Genomic DNA, 25,367 nt, shown 5'->3' on the forward strand with positions numbered 1-25,367 from the left:
TTTATATGTATGCATATCTATATATACCTAGATAAGTAGGCATGTAAACACACACACAGATATTGTATATTTACAGCTATGAGCACTTATATATTTACACGTCCACAAATAAGGAAAGTGGGAGCATATAAAGGGCAAAGCTTTATCCCTGAGAAATGGTAACATTACGGTTGTCTATTCACTGATGAACGGTGACCTGAAGTGAGATGCCTGTATGCAGTAAAGACAGGCAAAATCTCAGCAGGGAACACTCTCTGCAGCTGGCTTTTGCTGCAGCTTTTTGGAAGTTGCTGTTAGCGTTTCCTGCCTAAGCCTCGGTGTGTCAGCTAGTGACAAGAAGGGTAAAGACTAGGCCATGCTCCGAGCTGTCTGGTCTCCTTCTCAGTGGTTCTGTGTATAGTCCCAGCATCAAGTAACAATGTGGCATGGCTCTTCCTATCCGCTGTCAGAACGAGGACATTCCATATAAAGGGACTAAACAGCTTTTGCTAATGAGGGAGGAAGATGCTGTCAGCTCTATTGCTCATTCTCTGCGAATGTCTCTTAGTTACCTGGAAATAACTATTTCTGCTTGCCATTGTGTCATCTGTTTAGACTACAGTCTGCATGTCTTGCTATGTGTTTGAATAATGCTTAGTGCAAATCAAGTTTTGACCTCATGTGAGACCACCAGCCACTGCTACAACAAATTAAATGCATAATTATAAGTCACACTTTGAGCTTCAACAGGACAAAAATGAGATGAAAATATAGATGAAGAATTTACTGAGAATACAATTAGAAAATGGAAGGTCTAGGAAGAAAGCCGAGGATGAGAAATATAATACTAGTTTCTTCTTCAGGAAGCCTATTTGCATTTTCCTCCATCATAACTTTCACAAAATCATAAGGGGCATACCAATCCCGCTCACCAAAACTATTAGCCATTTCTATGAAACTTTTCAGTTCAGTCATCTTTACATTGTCCTATTCATATACAATAGCTCCAACTCCTGAACCAAGACACCAAATAACACCTCTCTAAACAATTGACCTCAGTGGGAGTTCCACTATTATCTTTAATGATAACGGTATGAGACAATTTATAGAAAGTAATTTGCTGGACACAGTTTTGATTATTACTGAAAATCATTGCTTCGCAATGAAAATGGGTTAGTTTATATTTTTAGCTAGTCGCGTTCAATGCCACTGGAGTCACTTGAACAATGCCATGGCAACAGTAGCTGTTGTGAATGAAAGAAAAATTAGAATCCTGTTCTTCTTGCAAGTTATTTTTTGACCCTCTCTTCTACCAGAAAACAAATACAGTAAAAATGTGAGACGCTTTCTACTTACAGACATGTAGCTGGCATTAATGTAGTCAGATCCAGGAATACCAGCATCAGGCATCAGCTTTACTCTGTTGTTATTATCTATCATGGAAATAATAGATAACATAGTTAACTAAAAGATTGTTCAAAAACCATAGACGCATGTAACAAGTGTTCCTGGAGTGCCAAGAAATCAAAAGTACTGTTATTGTTGCTAATCTAACAGTACTTGACATAGTAGAACACTAATTACAAAGGGAATTTAACCAATTTCCATTACTGTATGGTCATCCTTTAATGTTCCAGACATATTTTAATATAATACTTCTTAATTAAAATGGTGAACGTGCCGAAACCTCCAATTTGATGTATGTACGGGAGGATACTCTGCCTAAAGGTAGCCCGTGTACTTTAAGCCATGCTGTTCTAGCACAGACAACTTCCGTGTGAATCAGACAGCAAGGTCTGACAGTCTTTCCCATATACTTGCTGTCCAGGTCACAGATTTGTGCCAGATCCTGGCACTTTTATATACTTTGACTTCTTTTACATAAGGTAAGCTCATTATTACAGAAAAAAAATCATGATTGAGGGTTTCCAATTGGGGCCCACGGTGTGTATGCAGAAATGACAAAAACCAGGAAAGACGTCATATGTGAATAAGTAAATGCTGAAAGCAAACATTCCAAATTTTGATGTTTGGTCCTCAACTTGGTGAAAAAAATTCCAATATAAAGTTAAAGATTTATGAAACTCATCTGTTTATATTTCGTTGTGTGTCATGAATATCAATTTTTAGTGACTGTAACTTAGAGTATGTCTTGAACAAGGCAGTAGATAGCAGGAACAGCTGCTCTGAAAAGTTAATAGCACAGAATGTAGCATTATTAACCAAGGAATGCCATGCTCCCCATCTCACATCACAGCTAATGCCTAAAATAATAATGACATTTCTTGTCTTATTAAGTGAAAAATGAAGCAGTGTTGAGTACAGAGAGACAGACTCCTGTCTCCTGTGATAAAATCTAGCCTTGGCTTATAAGTTATCATACAGTCACTCTGATCTTCTGTGGAACCTTTGCTGCACATGTACACATATCCACAAGAAAGCATACCCAGGCTCCTGAGGTAGCTGAATGCACAAACATGTGGATTTTATATGTTTAAAAAAATTACTTCTCACTAAAGGGAAAAAAACCAAGGAAGAATGTTAAAGAGTTTGCTACATGGCTTGAATTACAAAGCTAAGAAACTATTGAGGCTACAGTTTCTTGCACCTGCATATTAAAGCTTGTGAGAGCAAGTTGAAAGCTACTTGCAAATAAAACTGTCTTTAAAAAAACACAATGAAAAGACAGATTGCTTGACAGAAAATTATTTCATAATGTGGACATGATTGTTCTGCCATTTCAAAGACAGATCAAACAAAAATACAGTTGCATTCCAAATATAAGCTGCACTATTGAAGGTAGAGAGCAAAATGGAGGAGTTGATTGGTAAACACACATACATGGCTTTATGTTTGGGAAACGATTCTTAGACCTGTTCCAAGGCAGATCAGCATCAGTTGAAGCAAGGTCTTCGAGAAACTTGGGAAGTTCCTGCAGAGGAATAAATGTTTGTTGGCAAACCTTTGCATTTCACCTTCAGTGAATATAAAAAATCACACAATCACTCCAGTAAGAAGAAGAATTCTTCAGTTCTGCAACAGCGTGCACTTCTAGGAACAGCTGGAAGCATTACAGAGCATTCCACCTCGCTGTCAACCCCAGTTACACCAGCAACATTAGATGCAGCGCTGCAGACAATGCTGTCAAGTTGAACAATTAAAGCTTACATGAACTTTCACCTTTACAAGTCTGGATAAAGCCAGCCTATCACCTTTTGTAGTTCTTTTCTGTCTTTTCATGAAGTCACATGCTTGGTTACCGTGCCCTACTGACTCAGCCTTATTCTTGAATAATGCCTTTTCCTGACTCCTGTAGCTTGGGAGAGTTCTTGCCACAGCATGAGAACTGATGAGAATTTAATTAAGTTGAGACAACTGGCAATTAGCTATTGTTCACAGGACTGTTTCTGAAAGGGGTGGGAAGAGTTATTTTGGGTTGTACTGCAGTCTCATAACTGGTCATTAGTTCTATTACTGAAGGGCAGAGATGGATAAATAATTCATATTGAGGAACTTATTTGATGGGGGTGTTTATGTACATAAATAGGTATAATTTCCAAAGCTGAGTAAAAGAGCAGAGACAACTTCATAACTTGTTAATGGAGAAAACATATTAATGTGATGATCTCGCAATGGTGATAAGAGAATAGAAAACTCTTAGAAAAGCCAGAATTCAGCCAGAATTTCTAAGTTAATAACTACATTACCTGTAATAGATTTTCCCTTTGTTTGACAAATGTTATATGCAAGTCTATTTCAACATCTAAGATACAAATGAAGAGATCTACCTATTGCTTTGAAAGAGTACAATACAAAATTTTGCCGCTTGTGCTGAGTAATCCCTTCAAATTTTTCTTTTAATATTAACAGTTACTCTCCACATGGGCTAATTCCAAAAGTGGGGCAGATAGCCCTACTATCAGATTCAATGTTAATTATTTTCAAGTGCTCTTTTCCCAGGTATTTGAGACAGTTTGTCTTCTATAAATAAAATTTAATGGGCAACTGTTAGCAAATAAATAAATAAATAAATGAAAGAGGTAACGAAAAATGGAAAAAGCAGGAGTGTTTTTTATTCCAGTGTTTTTCTTTCATTGCTAATTCAAATATTTTGTCAGCTTTATTTGATGGGTTCAGATATTAAGAATAATTTAACATGAGCATTAGCAAAATGGGATAATTTAAAAACTGATGTAATAAGCCAAGTCAGTAAATCATCTAATGTGATATCCTATTTTGTACAATGGATAATGTCTGACATAGAAAATAGAGCTCAAAACCCTTGAACTGTATTATATGCAATATTATCCCATAAGAAATTTGTTTCTTTCACCATCTGACAAAAATCCTATGGCCTGAAGTATGAGGACTACTTCACTTCTATAGTTATATCCTCAGTAATATAACTGCAGGTGCTTCTGTACGGAAGGGGAAAGATGGTTTCACAATGAAAGCAAAAGACTTTCAGACAAGGGACCTGACTTCTCTTCCTAGCTCTGACACCTATTTCCTTGGGGAAAGAATTAGGGGAAGAATTGCAGAGAACAGCTAGATGCTCATCTCCCTTTGAAAATTAACAAAGGACTAGATCCCATCCATGCCCTTCAAAATCTCTCTAAATATCTATGTTTCCTAGGGATGAAAGTCTATGATTATGCCCCTTCTAAAAAGAAAGTTTCTGACTTAAAATCACCTTATAAAGAATGGCTGACTACATTTATACCTGTATGTTAAAGAATTAAAAAACATGCTTAACAAACATGAAGTAAATACAAAACTAAATGAAGGACTGTTAACATACTGTAGCAAAATATCTTTAAAGGCACTCATTATTTTAAAATCTTGCCTTTGAATCAACCTCTGCCATACTCAAAGCACATTTCTTTTACCTATTCAGTTGCATGTGCCTTTTGCCTCATTAATCCCCTAGAGAAGTAAAGCCCCAATCCTACAACTGAACCTAGAGAAAGATCCATGTGCTCAGACAGAGTGCTGTGCGGATTTGATAATAACAGTAAAACACAGCTAAGGGTGGAGATGTTAAAATTCCTCTCATTCAGAAAGCTGAAACTCTCCCACAAAATTACTGTCATTGAATTTTTCATGAAGGAAGAACATAGACAAAACCTCTATGGCATTTTGCAGGTGTTACGGGCCATGGGATCCCATATCATGTGCATGTCATGTGAACTTTAACTTGCCTCATTTGCCTCACTCCTCTGAGTCTTGGCTTGCCAGTTAACTAGTATAGAAGTAGTTGTCCAGTACTTTGTAGTAGAGAGGAAATAGAGAATCAGATTATGTTATGTTTGTAATGATGCTTCCATATCTGAACAAGTGCCCAAAAGCCTTATACCAATTCTCTGCAGCAGTATGGATTTCAGACTAAATGATTATTTTCAGAACTGGGGAAAGACGGTTTGGATTCCCAGATTCAATAACAATTTGCCACAGAAACCATATTTCTTTGCAGACTCATAAAACTTCAAAATAATTAATTTGCACTTTGTTTACTGTAGTACATTTATGGTACTGTGGTGACATTTGGAGGTATTTCACTTTTTTGTTCATGAACAGTAATTATCATAAAACACTTACGGAAGTATTTCTGTTTCAGTAATTTGCCACTTGCTAGAAAAACTTGATTTCCCAGAGGTACTGAGAGATACATGAATCATCTGGAAAGCTGGAAGTTTGAATATCAGCTAAGGGGTGCCCACCATCAGTTACTGTGGCTCCCTATGGTTTCTTTAAGCCTGTCTTTTCTGACAAGACATGGATCCAGATCCATTCCAAGGTCTAGATTGTCTTCTCATCACATTTACACACAGGCCATGTTCACGTGCAGACCGAGATTGAACCCTGGAGATCTCCAGGCACAGCAGCTTGGTCAATCCAGCAAATTAGTTGAGACCAGGAATGTCCCTGGATTCCAAGAGTAAGTGAAATGGAAAGAGCCACATTTATGCTAGAAAACTCCAAAACAGGTTTGCTGTCTACAAACTGCCTATTGTAAATGATCCCTAGACTACTTTACCTACCAAGACATATCTTGGAATTGTCCAGGAAGACTGCTAGCTGAAACAGTCCAAATTCAAGGCAGGGGATATACTAACAGTTTATTAGTGTAAATTATCATATTCTCATGTCCAGTTCCTGGTATACTTGAATTTGCTAGTACAGAGACGGCCAGAGAGCCCAAGAAAGCTCAGCACCATGCTTTTAGTTATGTGCTTCAGATATAACGGTCCATGGGTTTGTATCTTGAGCTCCTCTCTCCTACACACGTCGTAGGAGCCTTGAGTCATTTATGTGAAACTAAAATGATGAATGTGGATGGAAACAGTGCAGGTCACAAGGTCTGCTTGTTGTGTGCGTTGCCTGTTTCTGTGCATTGCCACTTCTGATGTCATTCCAAGTGCATTGTCAATCCTATTATACATCTGATAAGACAGGTGCTACACTTACTATAGATATACTCTCAGTCAGGGACTGGACCTACCCTCCAATTTTGCCTGCCCTTGGACAAGTCAGCCGGGGAGGTGTCACTACACCCTGAAACATGGAAGCTGAAGTTCAGAGAGAGAAAAAAAGGGAAGCCCAAATGACATATAAAACTGTTGATTATAAGTTGACTATATAATTTAGTTGAATGAGGCCTCAGCTACTTGTATTTCTCTAAATTTGAAATGGATTGCCAAGATTTTGATTTGATAAAACACTATTGTTTAAGTTTTAAGGCATTACAATGCTGTAAGGCTTACCCAATGTGGGTCACACCTAAAGAAAGTAATTCAAGAAACTTTCCAGTGATGAACGTTAATATGTGAAAACGTTATTGCTAGTAAAACTTTTCATCTGTTCAGTCATGCATAATATAACTATAATCACTCTTGTTCAAGTGAAATAACACTTCTACTCTTGGAAAAAAAGTTCTCCTTGCTTTATTGCTCGGAGAATTTTATGGTGCTTTTTATTATTAAATCCAGACCAATTTTACCTAAGGAGCATAACAAAAAAGCTGTAGGAAATACCATTAATCTTTTCACACTTTTGTTGGTTTTCCCTCAGAGACTGAAATATTGTAATCTAGCAGAAGAAAAGGCAATTGTTGAGTCTTCATTTTTGTTAATCCAACTGGTAAGCAATTCATGGTAAATCTATAAATCCAAAATAATAAAGTCACTGGAGACTGACAAATTATTTTTGTGAGGGCAAATGACTGTATGTGTTAAAAATGATGATGATAAAGATTCTGAAATAACAAGAAGAGAAGATATTGTTGGGAAAAAAAATATGATACCCGTAAAAATGTTACTTAATGAAAATAGTGAAAACTTCGAGATTCAAATTTGAAAGTATATATGCATTATATTATATGTAATGTGTATTTTGAAAGCTGGTCTCTTTTCAGAAAGAAAGACAGGCTTACTGAGTTTGTCGACTCACATAAGGAGATGGAGGCTATTCACATGGAGGCTATTCTCAAGAGCATGACAAGTATGACCTATTATTTGTAAAGGAGCAAAAAGCAAAGTACCACGCACAAACTTTTTACTTTTTGCACTGAAACCTATGAAAGAAAAAAAAATTTCTGAGTTCCATGGCAGTATGACTGGGGCCTGAACATTTCACAGAATAAATGTCAGCTGTGCTTTTGGGGTCATCATCACTCAGGAAAATGAACTTATTTAAAGCAGTTAAATATACCTGTATATATGTTAGAAAACTATTTCTAAATAAACTGTTCTCAGGTGAACTACATATGCATTGCTACATATGTAGAAGCATAAATATTATGGTGTTCTTACAAAGATCGGAGTCTAAAGAAGATCATCTTTTGCTGACACTTAAGTGAATAATTCTGATCAGGTTGCAGTGTAGCCTGCAGAATCCAAATCAGTGTAATATTACTTTCTAAACAATCAACCTGGTAATTGGGTATTGATTATCAAGGCCACAGTCCTTCACGGCCTTGCCTGCTTAAAATGGACATGAAATGTGACACATGAAACGACTGAAGGCCTTGCGATGTTGTGACAACTGCTAGCAACATACCGAAAATTCTTCCTGAAACTTTAGGTTGTTGTTTGTGCAAAGCTCTTCAACATGTTGTAGGAAGGATTTCTTGCTTATTGGCCTGAAAGTAATGACAGAAGAATTAGAAACCTACAGGGAATTTCTTTGTCATTCTTTGTATTCTTATTTAACTGCAGTTTATTAATAATGTTTTTCAGTTCAATAGAAACTGATAGTTATAGACAGAAAATTATAAATTGCTTACAGCATGCTTATTTGGTTTGTTTTCAGTCACTTACTTAAAATAGAAGAATTTTCTCCCCCTGTTGTTCCCCCTCACCAAATTTTTAATGTTGCTAATGTTAACAGTTCTGTTGGGTAGGATTGTTTTTACAGGTAACAGCCTTCCAAGGCGAAGTTTTAACATTAATGGAAATTTGTAAAGTTATCATTGCATTCTAAAGTACATAATACTTCTTTGTCGCACAGAAAACATTTTATACATTGCAAGGTTTTAGACATATAAAATATTGCAGTGACCTCATTCTCATAATGACATGGTTTTTAAACCCCGAGGAGTTTAAATATCCCTGTATTACTTCCCAAGCTAAAACACAGACATGCAGGCTTCACCCCAGAGAGAGAGAAAGCATTTCTCCAGTTACCATGCAATTAGTCATGCTTTTATGATTTATACGCAGCTTGGCATTTTTTTCTAATAAACATAGAGGAGGGAACCACACATTGAGACTCACCGATGACCACAATACAAAAATCTTTAATCAACTTACTTGATGGATTTTCTATAACTAAGTAACCTGCAACAGAGATTTTTGTTAAATGTAGCAAGCTGAGAGTTAACCAGTATTGTGCATGTTAATAGGTTTTAGATGAAATACTCAAGTAACTAAAGAACCAGATTTATTTCTCTCATGGATTCAAATACTATTATTTGTCAGATATCTTGGGTGATTCTAATGCTTAGTTTTTATCTCAGGTATTGGCAGATATGGATATGGTAGTTACAGTTTCCATAATTCTCTTCAGATCACTTTACAGTGCTCTGGGCTCATATGACCCTGGGAAATCCATACTTCCAGCACACCGCTTCATATACATTGACAGGCTTCATTTTACACTATGTACTCAATATCATTCTTCTAAGGGCCATTTCAGAGCATAAGGATAGGATTCATCTGACTGAATACAGACACCTATTTCTGAGCTAGTCACTCTAGATTCTTTTTATAATCAATGAAGATAAACAGGTGTGATTTCATCTCATTTTAAGCAGACATCGAAAATGTCACAGATGAATCGTGCTATTGGTGTGCCTCTACAGAAACCAAACAGCTATGACTGTTTTTCTAAAGATTTAAAAAATGAGTGCCTGTTTTCGTGCTCATTTTTACATGTTCACTGCTGTTTCTGGTGCACGGTGATTTTAAAAACTGTGCTACGTATTAAATCTTTAACTTGATCCCACAGCAGGTTTCATGAAGATGTTACATGAGCATCTATACTCAGGGGACTTTCAGATGGCCTTGAAACTTGGTCATCATCATCACCTCTGAACGCATTTTAAGAATGTCTCAGCATTATGGATTTAGAAGCCAAACTTTGGGCACTCAGACTCACAAAACTTTTCTAAAAGACCAAGCCAAAAAGTTTGAAGTAATATAGTTTAAAAGATAACTTGCCCATTTAAAAAAGCTCTAAATATACCTTTTATGTGTCTGTCTTTCCAAAAATCATACATTCTTACATAAAAATATTACAAAAACCATTCTATTACACAAATACAAATGTCTACTGCTGCCATAATTTTAGTAGAAAAGACAACAATTTGCTTTAAAAATACTTTGGTTTATGAAATTATTCTTAAATATTTAAATTTTAAATTAGATAATAAAATGAGATTAATACAATTGTTGAATCATTTATTACTAAGCATCAGAGAAGTTAATTTCAAAGCTACTAAAGATGCCCTTGTGGTACATTCTTTGTTATGACAGTTCTCTTCAAACAAAGCAAACTGGCTATGAAAGACTTGGGTCAGTCTCACTGGAGTAAAAAGAAGTGTAAGAATTCACAGAAAAAGGCTCAAACTCAAAATGCTTACTAGGACAACTGAAGGAGAGCTTTAGAATGAAAAAGAAAATAAGGCGGCAATAAGACAACAAAGCACGCAACTCTATTTATTCAGAATGCTTAAACATCTAGCTAGTGCTTATTGTATCATGTTGTTTGCGTTACACGGCAGATGAAACTACCTTCTAGTAATACTGGCAACATCATAGAGCTAAAGTTTCCTGAAGAAAAAATATTCTTAATAGCTGTGCCAATGTACTGCATGGAAATAGATTTGTCTTTGAGCAGAAAGTAATCTTTTTTTAGGCCTTTTTTCAGGACAAATTATAAGCAGTCTCTGCAAAGAAATTACACTTGTTTTTCCTTTGAATTCACCTACCTCCACCATACAACAACAGAAAAATAGGTTGTCTCCCAGTTGACACCCCAGTAATTTTTTGAATACTGTTGGCTTTCCTCCTCTCGAACTGACAGCAATTAGGGGCTTACTGCACTGTAGTTTGGTCATTAGGGAATAAAAATGACATCTATGTTGCACATAAGCAACCTGGGTATGTCATTTAGTACTTCAGTGCTGAAGGTACATGGATCCAACAGCAAAGAACATAGGAGACAAGCTGCACCATTGACAATCTTATTCAACAATATTTGCTTTTTTTACTTTCACTCAAAGGAGGAAAGTAAAGCACTGAAATAGCACAGGAAATGAACTAAATATTTAGTGTTATGTATGTTGCTTTCTAGTTCATTTTTAGTATTAATAACAGGTGATTTTTTTAAGGCATAACCATATATTACCTTTCACAAGCAGTAAACATTTTTAAAGAAGTAAGGCACCTACAGTTTGACACTTTAACCTATCTGTGGGCATTTAACTGAACAACTTGATTTTTAGAATTACTGAACTCTCACACTTCTGTTGGTAGCAAGTGCACATTGCAGTGGCTTGGCAGCTCAGAAAATAAGATGATTTAATTTATATGCTTATATATGAATTAATGTCTAACTTGAAGACTGTGGCAAAGAGGTTGGCTTTGTTGTGTAAGAATCTTCAGAAGGGATGAATATTGTCTGCTCACTATAGACTTACAGCTATGCTCAGTTTTAGTATCCTCAGGCTTCAAAAATCAGTGCTGTATCCAAGTCTCTTGACTTGGAATACGTAATAATAATCTTACAGTATTTCATCAATGAACAAATACTAATCTACCTGTAATCTTGTTCTCCACATTTCCCAGTCTTTTGTATAAAACATAAGAATATAGATATCATTAGATCTTGATGAGCACAATTTACAATCAAACCATGAAGTTGCAAATTTCCCTATTTCAGCTGGACAATTCCAGATTCCCACTTGTCTAACTTTGAAACTAGGAAAGAAAAACATTCTCTAAGATAAAGAATGCTTTATTGCCTTAAATCTGATTTTCTTTTAAAACAGTGTATTGTTTCATGTGTGGGATTTTTTTGAAGTCTATCAAAAATCTGAATCCCACTCAGATTACTTATGATAGAGCTAGAAAGAAGCCATTTATTTGTGTTGGCAGTGGTAACTGAAGACCATATTGTCACACAGACTCAGCTTTCTCTCTGGGTCAATCATCTGAAATCCATAGGGAATTAAAACTTTGTCCAAATAGAAAACAACAGAAATGAGTATGTAGGCAAAAGGCTTAACTCATAAGCACCATTGACACTTCCTAGGAACAACGGAGGAACTAATTTTTAGCAAGTTAATTGAAAGCAATATGGAGCTTAACCCTTCCTAAATATTAAAGGCCTAAGGAAAGAGAACACATGGCCATTTCTTCCATTGTACCAGGACATGTACATTCATAAACCTTGTACTCCTGGGATACAAAGCTCAGGAAGCCTATTTTTGATAGCTGATTACTAAAGGGAAACTTGCTGAAGAAAAAGGCAAGGCAGGAGCCATGCCTATCCCCACTCAAAGTAAGAAGAAACAGGCTGGTCTAGAGAAAGTAATGTGTGTGCAGAAGTGTTACCTTGAATATAGACACCTACTGAATGCACAACACATAGGAAAACTGAGACCAGACAAGATTTTTATATACAATACTTTTCCATAAAGAGTTCTAATTGCCTGGTATTTGCAAGGGTTACAGTGCCTGTAATTCAGAAATATTTCTTCTGAATCTGCGCCCCGTTTGCTTGACAAGCTGTCTCACATGGAAAGAAACAAGACCCTCAAAACATCCACCACAATGTGTAACTTTTCAAGGAAAGATTTTAAGAAACGGGTCCTACATGTCTTTATCCCTGCTGCAGGAACCACTGTGAAAGTAGGGTGCCAGAGAAGTTCTTTCCCAGGTGAGCATCTGGAACAGGGAAGAGTTACTTGTCTCTCACCAAATCCCGTGTGCCCTGAAAATTTATTGGCAGAGACTATTCACAGCAGATGAATGTCTGCTTTGAAAAGTAACCTGGCAAACCCTACGGACATGTTACAAAAAGTAAGCTATGAAAGGCCCCAGTATATGTATATTCAGCGTGCTTAATGAGCCAATGTTTAATCCAGTTTAGACTGATGGGCTACATATGTTTCAAACAAGGGTTGTTTTTTTCTGTTATTGCCTGGCTCATACCATCTCCACCATCATGGAGATCAATGTATGTCCCAAACATTCAAAGTTAGCATTTCGGCTTCATAAAGAAGATCTCATTTTCCAGTGAATTCAGTAGGACGTAATTCCCTGCGTGCCCTCTGAAGCTACATCCCATTAATCAATTGCCTAACAAAGACCTGCTGAGAGATTGCGTATATATGTATTAGCCAGTATTAGTAATTTTCAGACACTGAAGTTTTTCAAGTAAAATTTTTTTCTGACGTCCATTATGTTAAAAAATTACTACTGGGAACTGGGATTTGCCATGAATTTCCTGATTTGAAAAAAATGTTGACCCTAAAAAAAGCTTCAAAATTGGCAAAATGGGGTACTTGGCACTTTTAAATTTGGTGGTTTTTCTACTTAAACTGACTTTTGTAATGCAAATAATTCATACTAAAAAAGTTATAAAAATGTGTGTGAAATAAAATGTTTTGGTTAACCTACACTGAACATTTGCTGAGTTTTGGTTCATTGAACTTTTCAAGCTTTTGAATTTTTGATCTGCTAAGAATGATAAAAAATATTTCCAGTCATATTCTTACAGAAAAGAAAAAACTTTTTCTATTTCTTTTTATCTCTCCTGTGATACCAGCTGCACAAATTTTCTGAGAATATGAGCCATGATCATAGGCCATGATCCACTAAATATGAGAGAATGTCTGAAGAGACAATGTACGAGAGAGTCAAGAAGGATCTCATGGAGCAGGCTAGGGTAACTTGATTTTGTGGATGAACTGTGTTGGCTGCAAGTCCATGCCTTTACTGATTTACAGTAGCTAACATGATAAATAACATACTGGCTGAGAAATGACAAAACAGTCGGTTTCCAAAGCATCTCCTTCAAATGAGCACTGAATGGGATGATTAATAGGTACAGAAAAAAATCTATACTGCTCTTTTATCACCTAAGATTTTCACACAAACTCCCCATCACCCTTTCAGGTAGAAAGGGCAGTAAATCAGCTGAAATCTGGTCCAATTAATGATCCCACAGTATATTTACTGACTTCCAGTGGAACAGATGGCATGAATCTGGTCCTAAGGAACTCTCAGTTAATGCCTGCACTTCAAATTTCAACAATTTGTCGTAATGTCCAACAAAGGACCTGGGCAAGGAGCCTGCTGTAGCTTCAGTGCGGCTACTGTGTGGAAAATAATAATCTAAAATTTAACAGCTGCATCATCTATCTTACAAGAATGGCAGAAGAATAGAGTCTTTGCTTTTGGCCATTAAAGGAGTGGGGAAGGAGGAAAGAGAAAAATACAGATGGAAGGACATGACAAACTGCAAACCAAAATATGAGACTGACTCATTAAAATAAGGGTGATGTAACTAAAACTGCTGAAGCACTGTTCAGTAAAGGCCTTGCTGTGCATAAATCACATAATGAAGTGCACATAAGTATGAAATATTATAGTTTGCAATTGCCCTGTACAGTTTGAGACTGTACAAATCCAAACTACACATAATTTAGACAAAAAAGTGGCAGAATAGTTGTCTGCAAACTGATAAAGGATTTGACTGCGCGGATGTGTTGCTGAGATTGTAGTGGCGTAGTACAAAACAGCTGCAGCGTGAGTACAAAAGGCAGTTGAGAAAAAAAGAGAACTTCTCTTAAGTACATACATTCTAACTGCCGAAGGAAAGAAACAGCATGTTTCTTATGTCACATTTGCACTACATTTGCTTCGAGGATAGGTTGTAGGTATCAGTGCTATATTGTCATAATGTGTTATAATGTAAAAATTGCCCTGATTTATTTCAAAATAGTTGTGGAACTGTTGTACCTTAACGTTAGGGACTAAAAATAAACACAATTTCATCATGACAAATACCACTGTTTGTCATTAGTATAGCTGCAAAGATTGACATTTCATTTTGATTAACTATATCATTCAATATAGTATGGTAGCACACAGGTTAAGAGAACAGAATGGAAAACACACCATGTTGCTTCAATTATACAAAAAACTTACTGGATGACAAATATCTCCTTGCGTCTAAAGAAAAATGAAGAGTATCTGGAAGTAAAATCCATTAACACTTTAGTATATAAACAAAATCAGTACTATTCTTATTCAGCTAACAGTTTGGAAACAAGGCCATTTTGAAGATCCATCAAGATCATTTATACGAGTCACAGTTATCACAGTGCATTGGCAATGGTTCTGTCTTCAGAGAATGTTTTCCGCTGTTATTAGCAGGTACTAAACAACGCTATCTGAATGACATGTGCCCCACACAGAACATACCACATCCATTACGTCGATGATTTCCAGATGATTCATAGTATGTTTTCTCATCTGTTACAAGCAGCCGTTCCTGTGTGCACTATTTTGAACAGGTTTGTACATGCAATCAACTTGCTCTGTACCACACACATGACATATACACACTCAAACAAAACAGGTCAACAGCTACAACTTTTCATCTTCCTAGTCTGCAACAGTAGGATGCCTGACTGCTAGGGCAAGACTATTTTAGGCTTCTCATCTTTAAGGAGACTGCCTACCACAGTGTTTCATCCGTGACACAGCAGGGAAAATAAAGGCAGGTAAAGAATGTTCACCAAACATTTCTAACTCAGTTGGATGTCACATATTATTGAGAATTGTCATTATATTTATTCAGTGAATAATATCCGTATTTCTGGCAGTCAGAAAGAGCAGTTTTCCTTCTGATAAATATCTGTGACAAGATTCTTTGTCGGACAGAAAATATGAGTAGCCTGGAATTGCTGCCTATACCTTAAAGGAGCAGATATCAGGATAGCCAGTGTGCTGAGCTCCACAGAAACCCAGATGTTATGCAAATCCCTTTGTGAAAAAAATGCTTTCCAAATGTCAATTAAACAATGACAGATTTGTTCTTGAATTAGTTGACCGGGACTTCTGGGATTTTGACTCTTTCAAAATGCTTATGCAGGTTTGCAGTCTGCACAAAACACTGGGCCATCAAAAAACTCAGAAATTCTGCATGTTTAAAAATATGTAGCCCTTTTTTTGCTAACACAATTAAACAGTGATTTGCACTTAGATCTTTATCTTGTTGTAAAAAGAGCTGAAGATTAAGTGATTTTCTAAAAGCTAGTGAGAAGTGTCTTGAGGATGGAGGTCATTCTTTGAAAGAGGATCTCAGTGACCTGTGTAAATAAGAACACCACAAACACTTCCAAACAAGCAAAGGTCAGAAAGGGGTCATGGCTACAGCCCCTTTGGACTACTGTTTTGCCTAAGGAGTACGCTTACCGTGTAAATCTCTCATCCTTCAGCTCCAGGTCTGCCACTGTGATCAACTGATCCAGTTTGAACTTAGTGTCAATAATTTCAGCATCTCGTGGGGAGTACGTGCCTCCCTCTTTTTGCTTTTGCCGAATCCTAAACAGAAAATAATACTGAAAAATAAACGTGCAAAAGATTTAAAGACATGTATGTCAATACTTTGATTAGATAGGGTGAAATTGAAAAATGGTTGCCAGAAATCCTTCCTTGGCCTTTATTCTGCTCTCCCTTCCAATAGTGTAATTTAGTCAAATCCAGCACTTATGTTGTCAAAAATTCATATGGAAAGAATCTAGCCTGTATATTCTTTTAGTTTTCCTACATAAATTCTTTGGCAATGCCTGAATGATGCAGCTGAGGAAGAACAGAACTTCTGATGAATGAGCAAACTAACATCATGTATGCAGTATCCAGTCTGCTTCTTTACATGGGCATTTTGTTCACAATTTGAATTTAGAGGCCGAATTCTCTTTCACATGTGAGACTTCAATGTATTTAATTAATAAATGTATTAGTAAGAAAGAAAACAAAATTTAGAGTATTTACTTCATATCAAGCTGTCAATAGGGTTAGCCATCACACTAACTTCAGCCAGCTGACACTCTGATCTGTATCCTCAAGTCAACAGAGAAGTGGCTCTGAAAGGGTAGGATAGGCTACTGCTCTGATTTACCCTCTGGAGACGCTGGTTTTTCTCCTTCATCTATGGAGGTTACCCTCACTAGACTAAAGTTAGCCTTTGTGAGTCCCTCCCTAAGTTTCTACATAAAAGACAAAAAAAAAAAAAAAGAAAATGCAATAAATTTTGAAATGACAGATTGGTTCCATTTATAGGACTGTTTCAACTCTTCTTTAAAACATTTTTGAGTGCTTGCAAGCATGGTATGGCAAGGATACATAAATCTCACCTTGCAAAAGCGTATACTGCAGCCACCAAAAGAACAACTGAAAGTATACACAAAGTAACAGCAAGGATAACTTCTACAGATCTTCCTGACAGTCCTTCACCTGCAAGAGAAAGTGGAAATCTAATATTTCATAGATTCATTACAATTTTTACATTTCTGACAGGGTGAAATCAGGGAGCGATGAGAGACAGATACTTTTCTCTTTGTACAACTGCATCCAGCTGCTCAGGAAAGAAAAATATAACAAAACCAGAAACAATTTATTTAAAGGTTCCTAAGCACTGCTGAGCTATGTAATACATAATGCTAATAGTATATGTCTACAGCTATATGCACAGCCATCCCCTGGTGCTTTTCCATTTTACCTGCTAAACGGGTTAAGGTAGGTCTACGCTGCAGTAACATAAGCCTGAACACTAGCCTGAGCTGAGCTCCTGCTTCAGCTTCTTTGCAGCCAAGAACAGGCACACTGCTCTGTCAGCTAGGAATAATAAAACTGCAGAAGTGGAAAAGGAAGACCCACAACTCTAAAGCTATGAGGCTTGCAGCCATCACTCACAGGCCCAAAATAAAAGATGATTTTTGGAGATACTCTCCTCACGGTGCTGAAGGAACCCACCTAGTGATCGGATCTGAACTTTCTGGATTAATCTGCCTCACTGACCATTAACTCATGCTCTGTATTTATGTGGGAATTGGTGATATTGTTAGGAATAACCACCAGGAGGTCAAAAGTAATCAAAAAGGCCTTTATGATAAAAAGGTAAAGGTGCTGGTATTCTAATTGGTCCTTCTAGGTGAGAATGAAGGCTCATTCGGAGACTGATAAACCATTTAGATTAATAGTTTCTAGACCTCTTTTTGAACCTTCTTGGTGCTAAATTTCTGAGACTCATTTAAGTTCCCACCCTTCCTGGTAATCTTGTCCCTATCTCAAAAATCTCAGCCTCCTTTTTCCTTAGGAACACAGTGAAAATAAGAAAAGCAAGGGATTGCTACTGCTGGTATTCTTCACCTATGCTGGTATTCAGCTCCACTTTCTGATCCACTGTAGAAAACCTAGCTCCTGTCCAGCCTCCAGGAAGGACAGAAAATGTACTGCTTCCTGCCATACGAAACTGTGTGTCCTCCCAAGGACACACCGGGAAGCACTGAAGTCTTGGCTTCATTTCTCTCAAAAGGCCCTGGTTTTTGAATTAGAGAGTATATTGTAGATGATCTGTACTGCATGTACATTGGAGAACATGATTAAAATTCAAAATGATCCTGATTTAGCTGAAGAAATGATCTTAAAACAGTAGGACACAATTTTGTAAGATCAAGTTCTACACCTAGGCAGGAATAATCAGCTATAATAATACAGCTTATTAAACAGTAGGTGAGGTAGCGATTTATCAGAAGAAAGTGTGAGATTGTTGTAGACCACAAACAACATGAATAAGTGTTATCATGCCTATATAAAATGATAGACATAATCTTGTGATACACAGAATGAAGTACAGTTTCCAAAACACCTGAAATAATTCTTGCACTGCATTAGTAAAGTCTCAGGTGCAACACTGGACACTACAAGGTAAGAACAATTTAGGCCAGGGGAAGACAATAGAGAAGAAAAGCAAGTATATAGAAGACTGTTGCAAAGAGAAAAGGAATGAAAAAGTCCCTGCCACTCACTGATTTCTGTGACAAGGTACAAATCTTTGTAATGTGGAAGAACAACAGAAGAATTTCCAGAGGAACCTCTACAACAGTTCTATCTATTTTTCACCAAACAGTGAAGTTAATGTTAAACCCTATGGTTAACCAGTCCAAGCACTGCCAATGTTATCAAACAAAACAGTGCTGGCAAAATGCCCACCAAGAATAAAAAAATACATTTTCTCCTACTTCTTTGCAACAGGGAAGGACTACATGTCTGTAGAGATGATGATAGGCAAGGGGAAGGAGACAAAACAGAAGATTTGGCATAGTAAGAAAAATAGGTATTATAAAACTAGTATGCAGTCCTGACATCATGTTGTGTAATTCTGAGGAGCTGCCACTCAATACATGATGATAACGAACTGCAATAATAAAATATCATAAGGTAGGTTTCTATGCAAAAGGCAGTGTCAGGAAACCCCACTTTGATTATTTCCTGTCTCACCAGCTTTGTATTTCACATGGAAAAAGTCTACACTTAACACAGGACTACCAGATGCCCCACAATGATTTGCTGAACTAGTTATCAGAGTTTATGAAAAGGTTATAAGCTGCCTTGATGTATTAGAACTTTAAGCAGTATTTGTCGCCGCATCTTAATTATCTCATGGAAAAATCCTGACCTTTCATTGCAGTATGGACGTTACTTTTGCAATGTCAGTCATGGGTTATGAGGAAGAAACTCCGCTTCTCCAGCTCAAGCGGAGAGTTGTGGTACTCCAAGTATGACTGAGTGGGAGCGTCATATTAAAATGTATCCTTTACTATAATTAAAAAATCATTATTGCAGCTGTGTATTCCAATAATTTCTGCTTCAGTGTTCCTCCCTAGCAAAATTCCTATTGTTTAACAAGAACATCTGATGTCTGTCACAGAGAACTCTCTCATAGGTTTTCCATATTGTTTTCTGCTTCAAACATATTTAACATGCAGTATTAAATTTCACAGATAACAAGGTTAGCTTTCTGGTTTTCCAGATCAAAGACCTACCTATTCTATAAGTAGATTCAGAAACCAAGATAATCTAGTCATGAATACCTCTGCCAAAATTCAAATTAGTCTTTTATCTACTAAAATGAAAATGTTGTGTTGGAAAAACACAAATTTCAGTGATTATTACAGAAGACGACCATTAATTTAAAATGAAATTGCAATTCTGATCTCAGGCAGCATAATTTTTTTCTGAAAAGATACTGTTGTTACAAGTGGAATAGAAGTCATTGGTCACAAAGATACCTAACAGCTACTGATCTTTTTGGCATGCTTGCTGGGTTATGCTTCCAGAGCAAGTCTGAAGTTCATATAACCAAAGCATCTTCTAAAAGGAAACACTTTGGCAAGGTTCCTCAGGTTATGTGTCTCAAGAGAAAAGGTTTCTGAAAAACTCTATCTTCCTTTATTCACTTAAGATGACATTGGTAATGGCGTTGCCAGTGCTGTATCTTCAAAGCCACTCAACTGCAGTACCTGCATCACTTGTGATATATCAATTTGATGTTGATTTCACGACATTTGTAAGGAAGCATAGAAGGACCTTTTAATTATCTGTTCCACTTTAGTTTTTTTTCTTGTTGGATAGGCTCTGAAATTTAGAAGTTAAGGCCAGACAAGAGTTTGCTGTAGTGCCCATTTTAAAAGCAGTGCTTGATGTTAAACTTTAGCACAGAAGGCGCTGGATGGGTATGAGGAGCCAAGGATATCGAAGGAATTTATCAGCTCTCGTTTTTTTCCTATTGCATTTTATTCAGCATACAAACAGATCTTGCTTCTTTATAATCTACACCAAAGGAGAATGTGTCACAAGTTTTCAGTAACAATACAGAAGTGAATGAATTACACTATCTGCCTGCCACTAAAGCATGATTTCTTTGAGCATTGCAGACTTTTCTGCTAGAGAGGAGAAAGTTGCCCAGAGGATTGGATACAGTTGGACTCATTTCCAGTAGACTTGTTTTGCCCGATTGGACACACTGTCTTTCCCTTACTGGGCAAACTATTTGCTTCATTGGCTTAGAACTTTTAAACTCAGAACATATAAAGACAACTTCTGTGTTGCACTTTCCAAAACATTCAGGGCTAGAGAAATAGTGCCAGATCCTTTCAGAACATTCAGGTAGCGAATTAGCATTTCAGGATCTTCAGTATCAGATCATGTAACAAATTTCTAACATGGATTAGATGAATAAGGGAGCTCATATCACAGAAGATGAATGCCAAATGAAAAATATGTGCCCACTAAAATTCTTCTGGGTACTCATCCAGTTGTCTTGGGATCCCTTTTCAGTAAGTCAGGGCTAATGCTTAGCTAAGTAAGTTTTGGCTTACCGATATATTAAAAGAACTTACAGATCTTATTGCTATCTGCTACAAGAGTCTTCAGTCCCAATTTTGGGGGTAGATTAGCACTGCCATGGAGGAATTTATGCTGGATTTGAGACCCCATAACAGCTGGCCTATTGGCCAATGACATCAGAACCAGATGGATTCTATTAGACAATATTAATTTATTAATTAATATGGAGCTTTGTCTATATCTAAAGGACGAAGGGTTAAAGGGTCATATCCTCAGATGAGCTGCCACTAGAAGGAATGATCTGCAGCCAAGAGGTTTCCTACACTAGGCTCACTGGAACAGCTCTACATGCAACAAAGAGGGAAACTGCACAAACAGTATAGCTTCTGGCAGTTCACCAAGCAAGATGAGGTATCCTGGTAAAACGGTATTTTTATTGGTATAACTGAATCTCTGCTAACGAACTTCATCAATACTGCTTCTTCATTTAACAGTCCAGGCTGAGGTAAGACCTCTTGACAACCTCAAAAGGACATACGAGGGAATGGATATGTTTCCTCAGCCATTCTGGTTAAGCTAGGTCCAACAAAAATAGAGATTATTTACTAGGAAAACCACCCTAGTAAAAAGAGACATGGAATTGTCTAGATTCTCTGGAAATAGAGAAATACTTTAGTAAATGACACTCTCCTTACCTAGTGTTTTGACAGGGTCAGAATAGTCAGAATCTGTAAACTGTCCTTTAACGTTAGTTGCTCTGAACTTAAATCTGTGAAACAAAACCAAGAAAACTAATGAAATAAAAGTTTATGTGCATTTTCTTAAATACTATTTCACTTAGAAACTAAAAACTATTTTTCAGTTTTAGTATAATATAAGCTGGAATCATTATTCACCTGCTAAAGTGATGTTACGACAGACATCAAGGACTCAGTGTCAATATCTTAAATGTATAATCAAACTATATGAAATACTTATCTTGAATTTGGGCTTATTTAATTTAAGAACGCAGTAAGCATCTTTTGTTACCTGAAAGATTTTAAAAAATTTGTCTCCCATATTTATGCTCAGCCAAAAAATTTAAAATTAGAGACACATGAAGATCATTTCAATCTCCACCTTTTCATAACTGAACTACACATTTTGTATGTTTATATAAACGTATATTTCACTTGAATCTTTCTCTTGGACAAACAGAGAGATAAATGTACTTACAGGTACTGCTTTCTTGGCTTCAGTGGGCCATTACATATTTTGTCTTGACTGCCTGGTATCGTACATGTAGTATCAGCACCTATGACATATATCTCTTCTTTGCCACTCAGATCTTCTTTTCCTTCTATACATGGTGGGTTTGGAAAGCCTTCGTTTGTAAAATATGGCCTCGGTCTGTTGAAGTAGGCATCATACCACTTAGTAACATTCCCATCATGCTGAGCTATTGTCAAGAAAAGAAATAATCAGAAACAATTTACATTCTAACCAGACTGTAATTAAAGAAGTTAAATAGGAAATTATTTTTTTTAAAAGCTTAGCATGCTATCGGTGCCATTTACACAACTAAGTCTATAACTGTATTTGCACTTGAACCCAAATTTCCTTATTAACCATACGATCTATATTTTGCTAACTCTGAGTAAGTCAACTGAATCACAACTAGAAAATTTCAGGGGCAGTCTCGCACATGAGCTCTGCCTGTAGAGGAGATCACTTGTGCAAGCCACTTGACTTTGAAACTGAGCATGGCCAGCAAAGACAATAAAAAGTGTTTACTCTACAGACAATAAAGGCTGTTTCATAAATGAAATTCCTAGATTTCCATAAGTGGACAGTACCCAGCAACTCAGGAGAAAAATCTTCAAAATGTTGCTTAACATGGTATTTGCGTATCTATCAGTTTAAGAGAATCTTCACAGCAATAGCTATGAAGTAAAAGTCTATAGGGTTAGTGTTAAAATGCAAAATTCAGAAGAAGGTGAGAGATTTAATGTGAATTCACTTAACGTGAATGCTTTACTTCTACACTTTGAAAGCAAGCAAAACAAGGGAATTAAATACCTGGAATTTGTCCTTCTTAGGTAAAGTAAGCCTGACCATATGATATCCTATCATGAAACTCCCACTCACAATGGTAGGCAGTTACTCAAAAGAGTATCATGGCACTGTTCATATGAGTAAAATGTTCATCAGTCCGTACAAGAGAATACACATTCTAACCCACAGTCTACAGAAGGGATTTATATAAATCCTTCTGCCCCCGTTATGAAATGGCAATATCAACTGCACATGACTGCATTCTTTTACAGGCAACACTAATAGCAACAGAAGAGAAACCTTGCAAAAAAAGTTTCAGCTTTATTTACTTTTCACAACTCCCAATTTTTTTTTTTTCAAAGAAATAGGAAATAATGAAAATATAATGATAACAATAGGGCCAGAATAAAATCGGTGACTTCAAAGGGCATGGATGACTCTTTGCTGGCAAGTGTTCCCAAAATCCAGTACCCAGCCCACAAGTATTGTGAAAGATACTTTGCTCTTAGTACTAATGCCACAGCTAAAGTGACTTTGTTAGCTGTTTTCTAACATGAAATTACTGAGACCCAAGAAAAGAAATAAAAGAGAAAAGAAAAACGGCCTGAAAATAAAGAAATAAAAAAACCTGAAAACAATTTTCAAGAGAACTTATAAAATTCTACCTCCGGCTTCCACAACAAGAACTTGTATCTTCTTGATAGGGCCATGATCATCACTGTAATAACATATCGGCATTCTGATCGTAATTGTTGTAGCTGTGACGAGTAACGCCCCATTGGTATCATAAACTGGTGCTGGTTTCTTTTTAGGCCGCGGTGGTTCTGTTTTTAAACAAAGATATACCACAGAGTTTTGTTTTAAAATGTTTTCACTACAAGTACTTTGTTCAGGCATATAGCTGTGTTATGCAAGACGAATCTTCAGCATATTTTCAGGGACAACTTAATGTTCTACTTAATGCCTTAAGCCTCTAAAAACTGTATTCTGATAAATGCCTCTGCATATCAGTTTTTCAATTAAAAGAGAAAACAATAAAAAGACGGAGTCTTAGTTTTTCAATGAATTTCAGTCAATTATTGTATTTATTTCTACAACTCTGATACTGTATATTTAGCTATACCTCTGTGATATTCTTCTGAGCTGTTCACTGATGGTAACTAAAATACTGAAGTCAATGTGATTACTTCACTGAGTCTGCACATGGTTTACAGTATCATTCAGATATGAATAGCAAATGATCAGCGATACGCAGCAATATTAACCACTGCAATTCAAGGCTATCAGTTATGTGTTCCTGCTCCTACATTATGCGGCCTCTAAATAATAGATGAAGGCACACAGCTGTGTACTCACAGGTAGAACAGCAATTTCTTCAGCATTTATAGAGATTTCAACTAAAGGGGACTTTATGAGACATACCTTTGATATCCATGGTTATTTTCAATTGAATTTTTGGCCCTGCACCAGCACCATTAATTGCATACACCTTAAAAAAAACAAACACTTATTTTAATGAGTATTAGTAATAGCTTCAAATTGGCCAAATCTGGATATATTTGAAGAAACAATGAATGCTGAAACACTACTTTTATGTCATTCACACTTTGCTAGAACTTCATATTTCTTTACAATCCTTAGTACAGTAACACTTTATCGCTTGTAATGTAGCTCTTACAAAAAGGAGAAAAACAAGCCCACTTAAACAGTTATGTTGCCTCCTCTCATGTCCTAGTCTGATTATTTGAAAGGACTTGATGCACATACTTCTAGCAAGATCCCCTTGCAGAATTGGACCTTTCATCTGAGCCAAATGAGCAATGTAAGTGATGGAATTAAGAGTGAGATTTTGTCTTGTACCTGTGACGATATGTCACAGGCTGCTTTGCTAGCACGTGAACTGGTGGTCCAGAGTACAAAGCCAACCACTAGTGATGTGTCCTGCTCCCACTCACTCCACCCTCTTCATTGCTGCCCTCGTTCCTCAGACTTGTCTCTCTTCTAACATTCTCAGCATGAAATTCTCATATTCAGCCTAGGTTTATGTTCCCTGTTCAGACTAATCTCTCACTCATATCAAAGAAAAAATCCAAAGAAAAAGTATCAGTTCTTACGCTGACATTATAGGTATGTCCTCCTTTTAGTCCTTCTATCATGGCAGTGACTGACTGATCTGTTTTATCAATGACGCTGAGGTTGTGGATCCGGATGGCAGCGGGGTCATCTTCATTGTAAACCATAGCTTGATACACCTGAATATTTCCATTTGGTTCAGATGGGGGCACAAATGTTACTTGGAACTTTGTTACTTCGTCTGGTATCTTCTGAAACGTTATGTTGTTGGGTGGGTCTTCAGGCACTGAAATAAATATTTCAACGATCCACTTAAATCAGTTTACTACTATTACTGTTAGAGTAAAACCTGAAAAA

General features: G+C 36.7%; 1 protein-coding gene across 1 annotated transcript in view; it reads right to left on the minus strand.

Moving 5' to 3' along the window:
- Nucleotides 1-25,367, minus strand: part of PTPRQ (protein tyrosine phosphatase, receptor type, Q) — a 127,242-nt gene that overhangs the window by 9,975 nt on the left and 91,900 nt on the right. The window contains exons 37-48 of the mRNA XM_009327521.1: nucleotides 25,052-25,296; nucleotides 24,360-24,426; nucleotides 23,603-23,761; nucleotides 22,119-22,341; nucleotides 21,599-21,672; nucleotides 16,910-17,009; nucleotides 15,969-16,097; nucleotides 14,697-14,741; nucleotides 8,790-8,816; nucleotides 8,038-8,119; nucleotides 2,821-2,911; nucleotides 1,336-1,412 (exon numbers count right to left, since the gene is read on the minus strand). Of these exons, the coding sequence (XP_009325796.1) occupies nucleotides 1,336-1,412; nucleotides 2,821-2,911; nucleotides 8,038-8,119; nucleotides 8,790-8,816; nucleotides 14,697-14,741; nucleotides 15,969-16,097; nucleotides 16,910-17,009; nucleotides 21,599-21,672; nucleotides 22,119-22,341; nucleotides 23,603-23,761; nucleotides 24,360-24,426; nucleotides 25,052-25,296 (1,319 nt within the window). The remainder of the gene's footprint in view (nucleotides 1-1,335; nucleotides 1,413-2,820; nucleotides 2,912-8,037; nucleotides 8,120-8,789; nucleotides 8,817-14,696; nucleotides 14,742-15,968; nucleotides 16,098-16,909; nucleotides 17,010-21,598; nucleotides 21,673-22,118; nucleotides 22,342-23,602; nucleotides 23,762-24,359; nucleotides 24,427-25,051; nucleotides 25,297-25,367) is intronic.

The sequence above is a fragment of the Pygoscelis adeliae genome, unplaced genomic scaffold, assembly GCF_000699105.1.
Source record: "Pygoscelis adeliae isolate BGI_AS28 unplaced genomic scaffold, ASM69910v1 Scaffold113, whole genome shotgun sequence".
NCBI classification, from domain to species: Eukaryota; Metazoa; Chordata; class Aves; order Sphenisciformes; family Spheniscidae; genus Pygoscelis; species Pygoscelis adeliae.